General features: G+C 43.6%; 1 protein-coding gene across 1 annotated transcript in view; it reads right to left on the reverse strand.

Moving 5' to 3' along the window:
• The window catches only part of LOC118101061 (ankyrin repeat and fibronectin type-III domain-containing protein 1), a 117,801-nt gene that overhangs the window by 27,305 nt on the left and 73,533 nt on the right, over positions 1 to 16,963 (reverse strand). The window contains exon 5 of the mRNA XM_035146697.2: positions 9,507 to 9,629. Coding sequence (XP_035002588.1) covers positions 9,507 to 9,629 — 123 coding nt within the window. The remainder of the gene's footprint in view (positions 1 to 9,506; positions 9,630 to 16,963) is intronic.

The raw sequence follows: 16,963 nt of genomic DNA on the forward strand, positions 1-16,963 counted from the left end.
ATGGAAACACACACATACAGCATCTGACTCAATAGTATTAGATTCCAAAATTCAAATTTGAGCATGGTTATGGACAGACTATGAAATCATCAGCAGGAATTAGACACGTACGGTTCTGATGGTTGAATTTTGTCAGATGTGGGATCAGAGGCATTTTTTCTTTCATGCTCATCGACGCCACCATTTTTATTTGTTGTTCTTATGACATCGTGGTAATATCTGCAACACTGAGAAAGACCTACAGGCGCGAAGGAAGAAGCTTTAACTGAACGTTAACAGGGGACCAACTTCAAGATCTAGTACGTAATATTTTAAATATCTAAGACAAAGCACAACCCATCTTATGTTGTAACATATTCAGAATTGTTTTAAAGAATTAATCAAACAAGGACATAATAAGAGCAATGGATGTCCCCACTAATGCAAAACACAGCAGAACTGTGGTGATATAACAATGACATTGCATAGTTGTAGTTTTACATTTATTTGTTCTTTCCACCTGCTTGATGTAACATATAGGAAGTTGACTATAAAAAGAATAAAATTGCTTCTGGCTTTTACTTCCATAAATATATATATATAATGTTAATCTAAAGTTTAAACTGTAAATGTTTCTTCAACAGCACACAAGCACACAGCCACACATAGCTTGTGTTGCATGTTGCATAGTGGGGTATTTACGGGCATGTGTTTATATGTGTGTGTGTGTGTGTATGGTGTACATATGTGTGTAGGCATGCAGCTGCCAAATTAGATACAGGAACACATGGGAAGACATTTTATTCGTGAGTAGTAACAATACAATAATATCAAAGCGACAAAAGCACACAGTGCAACTATGGTCAAATACAAAGCCATTTTTGTCCCAAAGGGCTTCGATGTATGGGATTGAGTAGAATATTTTACAACAATGTACTTTTACTGCTTTTTGTTTTCTTCTCGTCTTTGAGCGCTCCTGCCTCTTTGTTCACATTGGTGGACAAGTATCACTCGTCTGCGCAGGTCAAGTCCCACAAACTAAACAAAGAACTGGGAAGGTAGGAAGATGGATAGAGACGCCGGAAAGGCAAAGAGCGGCACCAGAAGGACAGTGCTCGCTGAAAACACAGTGGTGGGGGTCAGATAGGCAGACAGGGAGAGGGGAAAGTTGCACAAAATCACTCACTCACACACACACACACACACACACACACACACACACTCACTCACACACACACACACGCGCACACACGCACACAGAGTACGCTGGCTGCTCTAAATGTGGCTTGTAGAAGGAAATTCTGAAATCTGAGTCTTGGCACCAGACAGGCTGGAAGCAGGCAGGCTGCTGGACGCACAGAGGGAGAGAGAGGGGAGAGAGAGAGGGAGAGGGAGAGTGAGGATGGGAGGGGGCAACATTGCTAGAATTTATATAGCTGTACCCTCTGTTTGGCTCTTATCAGCTTATAGGCAACATGAGGCCACGCCAACAGTGGGACCTGCAGCCCCTCACTCGCACTAGTTGGCATGGCAACACAACAAACGCAGGGATACATACTCGTGCTCACACACCACAACGCATGCACGTGAGCAGCACTGTTTTGGGGGCTTTCACGTGATTTTATAGCCAACAAAACAACTACAGTGCTTCTTAAGGCTCTTTAGGATCGTATTTACGATACAGATACGATTTCACTGAGGGACGTATCAGGTGTGTGTGTAAAAGTGATTTTGGTTGAGTTTGCTAAAAACATCCTCTTTCGCTTTATTTCCCTGGGGGTCCATATAGTGAGATGCGGATGGATGATCCTAACAGATGTGCATTTGACAAGCGGCGTACCTGATCAGCAAGATATTCAACATGGACTGTGGTATTCTAATTATGTTCTTTTGATTTTCCACCATCGAGACGATATTCTTCCGCTGTTGAGTCATCTAGTTTCGGTAATCCACTCTCCTCTGTGGCCTCAACTTCTTCTTTTTGATAAGATGAGTGTGCTGAGACGGTTTTCTGTTGTCCTGAGGTGATTCGCTTCTCTCATCTGTGTCTGGCACACGCAGGAAAATCCCAGAAACATGGTTCACTGTGATATGCTACGGTCTGTGCTAAGATCACTGGTGGAAGCCATCGTGTCAAAAAGTGAAAACCCCTGTATGCATTCTGCTTTTAACATATACACGTCTCACTTTGAAGCTTATGCCGTGTACCTTATTGGACACCAGGTACACACCATACCATACCGCCTGCTGCCACATCAACCCACTCGCCCTTTATCTCTCTCCTATTTACACAGTACTTATTCTCTCCCCCCTTTTATCTTGTCCTCTTCTTCTCCCTTTCTCTGTCGCTTTCTCCCCCTTGGGAGAGCGGCAGAGAAAGAGTGGGCGGTCCGCTGTATGTTTAACCTTTGAAGTGGGCCTGCTGCGCCGAGCAAGGCCTGCCACCTGTTGGCTCTGTGTGTGTCCATGTGTTGTGTGTGCACGCAGAGGTAAATCTCTCTAATTTTGATGGTGGTGGCGGTGGTGGGGGGGTGCGCGTGGTGGCGGGCAGCGTCCGATGTTCTCAGGAGGAGGGGAGGGGGGTGCTTCCAAAGGTGGGGATCACACACACAAGCATACATACAACCCCTCCTCTGTCAGGGGCTTGGTGACACCATGTCTCCCACGGCGATCGTGGGCCCAGCCTGGGTGGCTCCAGGCCTTCTGTGTGTCTCTCTCTTAGAGTGTGTGTGTGTGTGTGTGTGTGTCACACCAAAGGGGTCCCTGTCTGGGCCGCCATATGCCACCCACCCAGCCAGTGAGAGGAGAGAGGCGGGGGCGACCCCTGGCCACTGAAGCCACCAGTTGGCCCATTCTCTCAGTCACACGCCGGCCGGGCGCCATGTTTATCTGGAATAGTGATGGAGGGAGTTGGTTGGCTGTGTGTGTTTGTGTGTGTGTGTGTGTGGGGGGACACAGCAATTGATCATTTGTAAAAAAACTAGTGCAGTGCCCGTTTTAAACCTGCCCGTTTGGAATGGGCCTGTGATAATGCTGGTTGAAAACTGTAAAAAGTGACCTGCAGACATTTAGCTGCAGGAAGTAAAAAAGTGTCTGCGGGACTCAGTCCACAGAACCCTGAAGCTGCGCCAACGCTGCTGCACAAAGAGCTGTTCACCTGTTTATTCTCGACTCAGTACACAGAATTGGGGAATAAGTTGTCGTTTCCGTTGTTGCTTAGGTTGATGAGTCCCAGCCGCTGTTGCTACAGAGCTCTGGTCACTTGTTTATTCATATTATTAATAGCATAATTAAAATCAATACAAATGTCAAGTTTGAAGCCAATGAGATGCACAGTTCTCAAGATATGTGAGATATAGATTCCTAGAAGTATTAAAAATAGGTAAAGATGACAATGTGCATACTCTTACACACACATATATGTACACACCCTCCTGAGTGGATGTATAGATGGATATATTGGATGGTAACACATGCTCATTTGACATCAGTGTGTGTGTGTGTGTGTGTGTGTGTGTGTGTGTGTGTGTGTGTGTGTGTGTGTGTGTGTCTGTGTGTGCATGTCGTGACATGAGCCACACAGTAACATCCACAGATGAAGTCAAGACAATGTAGTTGAGTCTTGAGATGAAAATCTGAATGGAAACCTGGACTGTGTTTCCTAATGAACTCACCGGATCCTAAGCTGGACGCACTTCAACTCTGACTGGCTGAAGTAAACCACTGTCAGTCAGCTGATGGGGTACGGTGGGGAATGAAGAAACGCTAAGTGAGAAACTGACGTGAGTGAAACCTTTTACTGGCTCTCATGGTGCCTCTGTTACATTCCAGTGCTCAGTGACGTGGGTGTGGACGTCTGCACTACCTGGGCTTCCTATCTCAATCTGTAAACCATTTTCGAAGACGAGTTTCAAACCACAAGCCTCCTGGGTCCCCGGCTGATTTTCCTTCTACCTCTGACCCTGAATGCAACCCACAAACCCTCACAGAAAGTAGGCAGAGGGGGCACAGGTCCCCCCAGACTAATTTTTCTTTTATCAGCTTGTAAGCAACACATGGAGCCACGCTAACCCTCTGACCCACTGGTTCTGCACACACACACACACACACACACACACACACACACACACACACACACACACACGCACAGGCAAAAACAGAAACAAACACACACAGACACATTAACCGCACAGCTCATTTTCTCCGTGTTTCGAAACTTCTACTTCTCCGAAATTGCGCTTCAGCTTTCAAAACTCTTCGTCACCCTTTCTTTCTGTCTCTCTCCATCATCTTATCAATCTGTCTCTCCATCCACTTCAGTCTCAATCCCCCCCCACCAAACACACACACACACACACACACACACACACACACACACACACACACACACACACTTTTCTCTTTCAGTCCTCTTTCCTCCCTCCATCCCCACTCCCTCCGTCTCCCTGTGTCTCTGTGCTGAGTTGAGGTTTGGAGTGGAAACCAGAGTATCAAGTCGGAGACACAGAGGACAAGAGGGAGCCAGCCTCATAAATCTCCCTTAGTGCAGCAGCCCACAGCATCCACAGTCAGGAACACTGTGTGTGTGTGTGTGTGTGTGCGTGCGTGCGTGCGTGTGTGTGTGTGTGTGCGTGTGTGTGTGTGTGTGTGTGTGTGTGTGTGTGTGTGTGTGTGTGTGTGTGTACATGAAGAGGTATCTGTGTACATGTATTTGTTTTTGCAAATTATGCAAATGCGAGTGTGCATGTGTATTTGTAATCATCTGTAGTGTAATAATCTGTGTGTGTGTGTGTGTGTGTGTGTGTGTGTGTGTGTGTGTGTGTGTGTGTGTGTGTGTGTTTGGCGTATCCAAAAGCAGAGAGAGGTAAGCAGACATTTTGCTCCCTCATGTGGACTGGAATCTATCGTCTCTCATCTCGCCAACAGCTCAGCTCCTACAAATTAATATCACAGGCAAAGAAGCAGCCCAAGTAAAAAACTTAACAGAACAAACTGAAACTACGTCGATAAACAGCTTCAATCTGAGGGGAATCTTTTCTGAATCCTTGAGAGTGAAGAAGCTGAACTCTCATCTAATAGTGTTCATTTAGTAGGCTACTGCAGCTGTTCAAGAAACACAATAATAATGTTCTAGCTTTGTATTGCATTGAACTCTAAATTGAACGTAGGTGTGAATGTGAAAGTGAATGGTTCCTTGTCTCTGTATGTCTGCCCTCCGATACATTGGCGACCTGTCCAGGGTGTATCCCTCCTCTCGCCAAATGTCAGCTGGGCTTGCTCCAGCTTTCCCCTGCGACCCTCTATAAGCAGTACAGATAATGGATGGATGGATGGATGGGTGGGTGGCTTGCACTGAGTTTGTATATCATATCTAAATACAATTTGTATGTATAGTGATTTCCACCATTAGTTTCGGTGTTTAATACATTTTGGGGTTAGGGTTGTAATGGAATAATGTCCCTGTTATTGCAGCTTCAAAAGCAGAAATAACGTGACAGAAATTCCAGCGAAGGCATGAATCAGTCCCGTTTTGTAGTCAACTTTAATTGTGTTCTGATCAGAGTTTCTAAAGAGAGAAATTACAGGCATCTATAGCCTCCTCATTTGTCCGACTCGTTTGAACTGACAGATCTCAGCCACGGAAGAAAGGAGAGAACTGTAAAGAGAGAATGAAAAAGGGGGAATATTAATTTAAATTAGAACCAAATGAGGCGAGTGCCTCACTGTCTAAAACCACTTTACACCCGGGCCCCTTGAGCATTGGCCTTCTTTTTCCACCAAGACTTCAGTCATTTGTCTGTGTTCATTTTTATTCCCTTTGTGCAACGTTATTAAGGATTCACACTTGGTAACACCCATTCCTCCAAACACACCCAACTTAACATACTGTGGAGCAAACTATCACAATGTTTATTTGCTACTCTATGGGCCTGATATACTAAAAGTTTGCGCATGTAAAAACATGTGCAAACTTGATTTCACAGTAGATGCCAATACTTTAATTTAGCACACGCGTTTTGATTTACAAAGCCTCAAAATAAGTTCGGTGATTGTGACTGCGACTATATTTAATACGTTTAACAGGTAGGTGCTAATCGGCACAGCGTTGCCCACAGATGGCTGCAGTTATTGCGGTGAGGAGGAGACGGCCTGGAAGAAGACGGAGAGAACAGGTTTTTTCTGCTCGTGTTAGAATGTTTGGATTGACAGAAGCAAAAATAATCGGGACCTATCGCCTATCCAGCAATGCCATTTTTGGAGCTTTTGGATGAGCTGAAGGCTGATTTGGAGCCACACACAGAAAGTGAACCGCACCTGCTGCTCAATATGGGTCAGAGGCATCTCTTCCACCCCCCCCACACCTGTTTTATATGCCGGGTTTTATTAAGAGCTATTTTTTCTTTGGTTCTTCTTCTTATGTCCTGCCATCTTCTCTTAATTTCATTGGTTTTTGTTTCACCCACAGCATTTACTTTCTGGCAAATACTAGCTCACCAACATGTTTTTTTGCCTCTTCCACTAAGACCTCCAATTCCATTAGATTTCGCTTTGCGCTTGCAGTCACAAATAGTAGATCAGGCCCTATGTGTGTGAGCATGAATACAAGTTTTTATAACTCTGTATGTGTTAATATATTGACGAGGAAGGAGAGGCTAGTTTCTTTCCTGACGTTGAAGTTAAGACATTATAACGCTGTCAGCATCGAGTTATCCCTGAAGACAGGGTGGCACGAGACAGAGCAGAGGGGCCCTCAGGGGATGAGATTTAAACCTTCACAATCAAAGACTTTCTGTGGTGGTACCAACTGGAAATGCCTCTCCGCCACCATGTGAAGGTGTGAAAATTAAGATTTTCATTTCAGTCAGTCAGTCCATACATTATTTATACAGTTTTTTCCTTTATGGATGGTGGTGGGTTGCTGGAGCCAATCCCAGCTGACATTGGGCGAGAGGCGGGGTACACGCTGCACAGGTTGCAGTGCTAACTACTGCACCACACTGGAAAAGAACCATTGTCCCTGGATGTCTCCTGTGTCCACGTCATGCACAGAAAACCATGCAGCAAATGTAGTTGCCAGGGGGAAACAAATCATTGTTAGTGTGAGTTTAGAAATAACAATGCTAAGAATTCCCTTAGTGAGACTGGGGTAAACTCATGCAGGTTTAAAGGATTTAAAGAGCTAGAAGTAAAAATTGGTTTCCATTTAAAATCTCATGAGGCGTCCATGTTTACCCAAAGACGTCAATGATTTACATTATGATCATTAACACTGAAGTTTTCCAGGAAAAAAGCGTCAATATTTTTTCAGCAAACTTACAGCATAGCAAAATACTCTTTTATTCCCCCTTTAACACTCCCTTAAACCCTTTACCCCCTTCCTACTCTTTTCTCCAGGCCTACCCCTAGAGCCCATTTACTATGATTACCAATAACAATAACTCTGCCATTATCTTTTATTATCGCGTTTTCCCAACGTCCTGCCAGCTCACACACACTTTGATAAAGCTGCAAAACAGCTTCTGTTTCAGTCGCTGCCTCAGCTCAGAATTCCCTTAATAGTCTGAGATTGTTTGTGTTTCTGATTTGAATCGACATTAACGCCAATGGTCCACTAAATAGATAGTACAGTGTTAAGCCACTTGAGATCACTTTACTGCAATGTGCAGACTGTTGGTACATGGTCCAGTTTAGTATTTTACATAAGCCTCACGTCAAAAGTTTTGATTCAAAGAGAGAAAGGTGGGGAGAGAGGAGGTATATAAACATAATTAAAACTTCATTTAAAGTACATATTGATGGATGACATTTCCGCATTTAACTCTTATTACAGGCAAACAGATTCCAGGTATTTTGTAAACTTTTTACAGCCACTTTCTCAGGATGGAAAATTCTCTAAGGCACCAAGAAGTTCTTAGACAAAAGGGGCCAATATAGATCTGTCGAATCAGTACTTTAATTTCTGAGTCTTTACTATAGGACGTATATAGCCATAGAAAAAAAGAAAATTCATACCAAAAATATAGCTCAATTACTTCTGAAAAATTTTCATAATCCGTGATGAAAACAATAACGAGTGACAAATGTCGGGCAATTCCAAAAATGCAGCTGACTCATGGGTCGGTATGATGTGATGCCGCCGGCACATGTGTTTTCCTTCTGAGCGCATTGATGACAGTGCATTCCGGAGGAGCTGCGCTGGTCTTGTCAGGAGCTGAACTGACCTTGTTTCACCTCCTCGGCCTCATGACTCAGCCCTCAACCTTGAGTCTCTCCTCCTGGGGTCGCTTGTTTATTATGTCACAAAAAGGCCGGTCGCACTCACGTAACCGAGGCTCGGCCCCCGGAGAGAAAGTCAGAATCCAGCTGTAGCCGAGCCCACCCCCCGCCCCTCTCAACCCCCCTGTAAATGAGCATGTCCAATCTACCCACTGTGTTTCATTAAAACCAGACCACATCAATCAGGGCCTGAACTTTAAAGGCCAGGTCCCCTCTCCAGCAACATAGCAGGAAAACATGGAGCTGTTAAAAGCGAAGGACCTCACACTGCACATACAACACTCCCAACAGTCATACACTTAACACCGCAATTTTTGCTGGCGGACCACACATCGCAAAGTCAGTCCGAGACCACACAGTGGGTCTCATAGGGCTGACAAAAGACCTCGTAAGACCTCACACCCGGCCCGAGCATGATCCGATAGGACCTCAGAGATTCCAACACCTGTAACTCCCCAAACCACAAAGTAACTCCACTGAAAAGCTACTGTAGTCCCCACACTGCAATTAGAAACCTGGGAACTGTTCAGACCCGTGACTGTTTTTTGATTGACACAATTACATGCAGAGGAAGTGTGAGATCCGCTTTAACCTGGTGCTATTTTCCCAATTGCGAGAGAGTGTAAAAAAAAAAAGGAAGAGCCAAGGGAACATAGCAGGAAGTTCAGGGGGGATGCCAGATGGACAGATGGCAGGATGGATGGGTAGATAAACGAGTGGAGGCCAGGCAACAAGAGAGGAGACTGGGAAGGATTCCCATGGGTGGAGATGGGAAGGCAGCCTTGTGATGGAAAGCTTTCAAACTCCTTTCATCGGCTGCCTGAGGACTGGAGCTTTACAAGAGCAAGATGAGCCGGCGCCACTGGAGCTGCTTGGCGCTCTTCAACGAAACCCAGACGCAGAGGCAGAGCGGGACCCTATCGCCTCTCTGCCCCCGCCTCAAAAATCCAGCCCCCATTCCTCATCGTCCTCAGCCTTAACTTTGTACACAGACATATCATAGCAAGGCCTACTCACAGTTGCAGTTGTGATGGGTAAAAAAAATAAAAATCTGCTCCTGATACCCATTGACTAAGTCTTATTTCACCTCATAATGTCAGAAACCAACAACCATGTGTGGTCACCGCTTCCTGTCGTTTATCATGATTTATGAGAAGTAGTGAAGGCCAAGTACATTAAAGCAACCTTCAATTTGTATGGATTGTGAAGGGGTGGGATTAAGCAGATGCAGAGAAAGTCTTTGGTCTTACCAGTCCACACTGAGAGATCGTCGCCTGTATGATGGAGGTCTGTCCGAGGAGGTCTTCTCTGTCTTGGCCGGACGCTCTTTGAGGGACAGACGATGGGTAAATTTGGAGATCCCCGACTCTAACCTGTGGAGCAGGACAAATATAAATGGTTATGAATGGTTAGGGTTAGGCCCATTTCTTTCACCATATTCCCTTATCATACATGAAGCATTCTTGCAAGAGTTCAGGAGAAGTTCACATCCAATTAGCATCCACTCGATGTCTTGGCAGTTTCTAACTGTTAATAGAAAGCAAATAGAGGGGCTGACATACATTGGTTTGATAATCAACCATACTTGAAAAAGTCTAACTATTTATCCAAGGATATTCATGCTGGAAGACATAAATATCTTAGAGTAGAATAATTTCTCTTGTGCCTAAAACCTGTCTTAGTGCCACATGAGCCCTGGAACTAGTGCAAACGCAGCCTATGAGGTTGATAAACAGTGTAACAATACTGCAGATCCCACAGGAAACATTAGGTTTCAGGGAAAGCCGCATATTTCCTGCCTAATTTTCTCCAAATCTTTTTTGCACAGGAAAAAAAAGTGAAGTCACACACATTTTAATATCCTCGACTGGGCTGCCAATGTCCCAGTTCAACTTTTCTCTCAAAATTAAAAACAGGAAATGTAATATTTCTTCCATTCCAGCCCGGGACACATTTAATGAGACTTAGCATGGCAATATTGCAGTGCTAACTGTGGGGACTAATCAAAATGCTCGAATATTCTCTATCAAGGAGTCAGGATCACAGAAGAACGTGTATGTGATGTTAAATGCACAAGACTTAAAGTAATAAATAAAGCAAAGGTTTAGATGATATGTAACCCAACTGAATACAAATCTGTGGATGTCTTTAAGGTCAGTCAAACCATTGAAACATTAAGGGAATATCCTACTTGTTGCGGTACACTTTCATAAAATGATGTCCATCAAAGTGCAATATTCCTTAATCACCTAATGTCATTCACATGCTGTTTCCATTTCGTTATGAGAATGATAAAACATCCCTATTAATGACTCATACTTGCACACATGCATAGATCTACTCTCGACCTGAGCCAAAAAGCATTTTAGTCTCCATGGTGAGCTCTGTTGGAGACAAAGTGCAGGCACAGTTGGAGTGAGGATAGCACAGATTACTGGGGTGTCACTCAAAGACAAGGCTGCTAACTGCCATCTCTGTTGTAAGTTTATGTAGAAATGCTCGAGGAATAACAGTTGCCACATTGCTTTGATAAAACAGCATTGATGAGTTCCTCCACAATGGTTCGTGCCATCACTGGGATTTCCGAGCAATGGTTGAATGGCAGTGTGGTGATGTGACCAAGTTCAGTTGCCAACTTGTATCGTGTCCCATCATGTCAGGAATCGAGTGATTCATAGGTTCTTGTCACGGACACAGCTCCAGGACAGAAGGTCTGAGCGTGTCCTGTCAAGTCCGATGCTCCTGTGAGAGGCCGATCAGATCCGAGAAAATGATTAACCAAAAATATGAAATTGGATTAAGACCTTTATTGCATCATAGGCTTTCAAACTTTTCCATTGGGGTGAATAAAAGACTACCCTGACTTTGGAAATATAAAAAGTTACAGATTGATGCCAAGTGGGAATTCTGCCACCTTGCTTTGAACGTCCCCTTTTGAAACTGAAGTGAAATTGATTCAATGTCAAAAATGTATTTTTGACACCAAAGATAAAAGGTGACAAATGAAGACTTAATTTTACTATTACACAGAACTTTAAGTGGACATGAAATAATTGCATCTACAGCATAAACTGCAAATAAACCCATACACTATATGATCATACTTTACAATATTACATATCGAAGTGGGAAGCTTTTTCCTCTGATGGAAATGAACCCCTGAAAATATTCCCTCATGCTCAACAACAGATTCCTCTGACCACCAGCTGTTTCTCTATAAAGACGTTTCTGAAAGCGCAGATGAAAATACACCAGCTCTCATTCAAAATGACCTCATACTATGGCTTATCTCGATGAACAACCCCCAACCCTGCTGCCTTGGTTCCCACTCCTACACCCTCAGCTACTGTTTCCTGACCCCGCGCCAGCTTCTCCCAAGAGTTGGTTGAGCTCGAGGACAAAGAGGCATATTTTCCTGTATGAATCACACAAACGGGGTGTGGGATTTTGATCAGATGGCAAAGTAACCCCTAATTGATGGTATTAAGCTTGGCTGCGCTTCTTCTTCAAGGGCTTCTAATTGAATTAGAACCACTGCCCTGTGCATGCCAGCCACTGCAATCCATTGATGTCCCTTTACATACACTGCAGACCTGACTGGTCTGAGAAATACCAATTCTTAAATAGCCTACAGGGGTTGAGAGTAATTAATTTTGTTTGTCCAGATATATTTTGTGGCCTATGACCAAACCTTACATGAAGAGTGCCCTGCAACATCAAACAAACTTTTGGATAAAACATGCGACAGGACATGGCCATAGGATAATGACTTCAATGCCATGAAAACACGTAGGATCATGACTTCAAAGACATGGGGGCCATTGGACACAGAAGAGGACTCAGGGAATCCCTTTGAGGGGTTTAGAGGAGAACTGGACATGCGAAGCAGGTGGGGTCTCTGTGGAGGGGATCTGCGGGCAACTGCTCAGCCCTGGCTCCACCCCATGCAGCTGTCCCTGATAACATCATCACAGCAGGCACACTGTGATGACGCAGTCCCCTTAGAGGCCCAGTCAGGATATCCCCGTCCATTATCCTCTCATCAGAATCATGTGTTCTCTTTCTTTTCCCTGGTGTCGAGTACAGTTCAAGAAATCAGGCATTTGATTCATTGTTTTTCCTAAAAAGAACCGAGGTTGGACGAGGTAACATTGCGTCAGATACGACCTTGAAGCCTTGTGATCCTTATGACACAACCTATGAAGCATTTGACCTCAAGCATCACGAGTCAAGTGCATACAAAAGAGCAAACTGGTGCTTAAGCGCCTGCTGAGTCGCCCTGCGCTGGTTCAGGCTACAAAGCCAGAGTACAAGCACCTGTATGTGTCATTGTCTTGTCGCTTTCTATCTCACACCTCATCCACTTTGCTCTGTTTTCAATGAACACACACAAAAGGCTATTAAGCCACTTCAGACCACATGCAGAATGGATGTGGATCACTTGCTGAGCGAAGCTGCAGAGCAAGTGTGCACAATGGAGAGCTGCCCTGGTGTGGGAGATTTCTGCTCCATCTATTTTCTGTAAGTAGTAGTAACAGAAATATAATGTGAAAAGCTTTTAATCCGTGGGTGTTCAGACTCTACCATCTCACTTCTTATCCTCTTGACCGATTTTGGCTCTTGCCCTTTTATTTCTTTTATTATGTTATTTTACGGGAATCAGTTTTAACACTGTAATATTTCTATTTAACTTTTCATTGAATTTACCCTCAAGCCTTCACCTTTAAGGCCTTGATGTCAGTCTATTATTAAATTGGGCAAGCAATTTTTAGTCGTGAGATCATGAAGCCCATAGTAATCGCTTTACTTCTTCTGTAGTGCCACACTGATGCTGACATGTTTTTAAGTAAAATCCTTGACAGCTATTTAATTGATTGCCATGAGATTAATTACAAATAGCAGAGTTGCTCGGAGGATTAACCGCCGGTGATCTCACTTATTTAAGGGAATATATCAATATCTAATGGGACGAATTAAAATGATGTGTTGTAATGACTTAGGTGATGCCTTGATTTGTGGTTTTAAGTGTCCAACTATTGGATTGACATACATTTATGCACATACACATTTATATAATTTGCAACATTTTGGTTGTGAGCAATGAAGAACAATTACAAGCTAACACACTGTGGTATACATGGTCAACATTACCTGATGAACATTAGCATTTTAACTTTGTCATTGTGAGCAGTTAGGTTTTAGGACTGCTGTGCAATTTGGTACGGCTTGATTGAATTTAAGGGGACTGCAGGGCCCTGGCAGAGATACAGGCTCTACTGAGAGCAATTCTAGTTTTCTATTAAGCCTCGTTTATCATAAAATCCCTTTTCCTCCCTCTTGTCGCCTGAGTGACTGCACAATATAATAAATGTTCCTAATACAGTATATCCCTCCGACGTGAAATCCCACTGCCTCACTTCAATGTGACTTAGATTATGATCTAGCCACAGCTTTAGTAACTTTCCCCAATCCTGCAGCACAAGAGCTCTTTTGTCATCTCACAAGACACTTGTGTGGTGTACGGAGAAAAACTTTGACCTACCCACACACATAGGCTACCCAATTACACTGCGGAGACCCGCTTTCTTGTAAACAACTCATCTAATGTCACTTTCCCTCCCTGTCCTGTCGTCATGGCAGCAATTAACTGCTCAGATGTATTAATGTACAGAAGCTCCGCAAAAACATTGTTCTCACTTGCAGCACCTCGCTCATAGCGTTAAGACTTAAGTGGAAATCTGGCAAAACCACTGCAGCTCTTTAACAGCAAAGTACAGCTTTTTTCCAATGTAGAAAATATTACATCTGTGTTATTACTGTTAGCACTAAATTATAAATATGTATAAGGTATGAATAAATATTAACAAGCCTCACTCCACATGTTGTGGGTGTTAATTATTCAGTTTATTATTGTGGCAAAGTGCTTCCAAAGTCATTTGAGTAATTTCTTTGTTAAATGAGTGATACAGATATCACTTTACATTATTATTATCACATCATTAGCATTTTATTTGAGTATAATTTTAATTCTGAATAATGTGAAACCTGAATATTCTGAGCTCTAAATGTTCTTGTAACGATTGCATAACTTTGTTTAATATAAATATTTGCATTTGTCCTCCCCTAAATGTACGATGCAATACATTAAATCTATATCCATAATAAATGGGAAACAATATGGCGAGCGCGGTCTGCATAGCTTCTCAAATCATAAAGAGCGATTTGTATGAAACGTGTTCATAAAAGGCAGCCCAGTGAAACCAGCAGAACGCTATGCATTACACAATCTATGTGGTCTGTCTGAGGTCGGGCTGCCCTGAACCACAGCTCTAATTTCAGATTACTGGGGCACAGACACTATAGTAAATCATAAGCAAGTCAGACAAATACCTGACCTCGTTTCAGCAATTATGGGCAATGGCTGCCTACCTAAAACAACTATTTTGAAAAGGAGGGAAAACAAAGTGCTAGGGTTTCTTTCATCTCTTTCTCCCTCTATGGCTTCTTGTCCCTGCCAGCGGAACTCTAATACGCCAAAAAGAATGTGGGCACCGACCCATTTAACAGATACATGGGTGGACGCGAGCTGCGCGTGCTCGCAAGTGTGTGCACACGCACGTACACAAACACGGTTTAATTCAGGAACATACTCCTCAATGTGTTTCATTAGGCAAACAAAAAGGCTTTCAGTGGTCCAATCATAAAAGAGCAGAGCCAAGCTATGAACGTTGCTAATTAAAATCTGCTCAAAGAAACCCTTGTTTTCCACTCGCCATCTCCATCCAAACCCATGTCTGTGTGTGCGTCTCCCTACATGCTTTTATTTTGCTTGGACTGAGGTCTCACTAATGAAACATACTGATATTTCTTCGAGCGAACAAGTTTTTCCTTCAGTTGTGATACGATTACACTATCTGATTTGCTCATGGTGTAATGTTTAATCGCTGGTAGCAGTGGGGTTCAATAAATGAAAAGCAATATTGCAGCAGTCGATTGCACAACACCTCAGTCACTCTGGAGTCAAATGAATTCTGCTGGCTTCTTGTTGCTATAAAATAGTCTAATATAATGCATCGAAAGGCAAGGGGAGGCATTTCGAATCCAGCTCATTGCCTTGATGAATAAAACGTAACAATAAATGCCCCAACTTCAAGTGCTAATGATCTGATCATTAAGCCACATGCCAAAGGAAGGCACTCTGTTATCACTCTACACACATCTTTTCTAATCCTGCCCATCCACCCACTACAGTAAACACATGTTTCCTTCTCTGCTCCTTTCCCCTCAAATCCCTTTATTTGCACGTCTGAGTCGCGCTCGTTTCATCTTCATCTTTTTTTCCACATGTCTCCGTTTTATTACTTTGCTCTCTCTCACTCCTGTTTTCCACAAAGTCGGCACATACAGAATTTGTCAGGGAGACAAAAATGAGGGAGGAATTTGATGCCTTCTTTTTTTTCACTTTGGTCAGCTCCCTGCAGTGCTGGGTTTGATATCATTCCCTCTGTGTCGCCCTCTGCGTTTGATGTGTGGCATAAGGCTGACTCGGCACAGTGAGATATACAGATGATGGATCTGCAGTCAAATTAATGTTGAATTGAGCTGACAAGACAAACGCATGGGAGCCAGAAAACTATTAGAGTCAGTAGTTGGAGTACCACAGTACGGAGAGGGAAAGGGGCAAAGCGAGCGCCGCCACAGGCACTTTTCTCTTTCCACTCGCTGTCGGTTAGGTGGGATGAGATAATAACGTGAATGTGATTTGGCGGAAACCTATCCGAGGTAATTTAATAGCTATCACATTGGGGAGATGCGGTAACGCTGAACAAGACAGTACCAGCACAACACACTTAAATGAAGACACACATGCGCAATGAGGAACAGAGGGATTGACTCGAGCTGCTTTCAGACATGCACTGAAGTCCAGATATGTTTGTGAGAACGCAAATGTTCGAGTTGGTTGCATACAGCAGGAACATTTCCAGCAGATTCAGATTTTAACGCACAATGGTTGCAAAGACAATGATATTCAAGAGCGTTTGGTGATAACGGCTGATGCCAATGTCAATGTGCTGTACACAATCTGACCCTGTAATTTTTCTCCATTCATATGCAGATAGTTGTTGATTGAGATGAGCCAAAATGTCGCTAGTTGGGAAAATATCCGGTCGTAGATGGCGTCTAGAGGTTGATGTACCCTGAGGTTAATTCTGTCATCAGACAATAGCCAATGGCCTCTGGGTTTGGTTCTACCCTGTTGCTGTAAATGGGTCTGACCCAGACAATCCTCTGCGGCATTCCAGACAAACTCGAATTTACCAGAATTCATTGTCTGAAGACAGCATCAGTGATTTATTAGTGGGCTATGATGTTCAGTGTTGTGTCTAGGGAGCTGAATATCTCTGGGTGAACCTGAAAGCCTTATCACTGCTGACAGAAATCTACAATAACCTGACAACAGTGACCAGATGGCACGTCACATCACATGACATTTGTAACCCACTAATAATTCTGCACATAATCTCATAATTCACCACAGAATCTTCACATAGAACTCTGCATCGGGCTCCAGCTGGCCTCCTCTAGGACACAGAAAAGCTGGTAAAACCTCCTGGAGCCTGACTTCTAACCCCCCTGTATCAGCACACTCAGTATCGCAGCGCTCTTCTGAGGGTTCACGCCTCACTGTTTGGTTGGCTAAAGGAGC

This window comes from Hippoglossus stenolepis, chromosome 21, assembly GCF_022539355.2.
Source record: "Hippoglossus stenolepis isolate QCI-W04-F060 chromosome 21, HSTE1.2, whole genome shotgun sequence".
NCBI classification, from domain to species: domain Eukaryota; kingdom Metazoa; phylum Chordata; class Actinopteri; order Pleuronectiformes; family Pleuronectidae; genus Hippoglossus; species Hippoglossus stenolepis.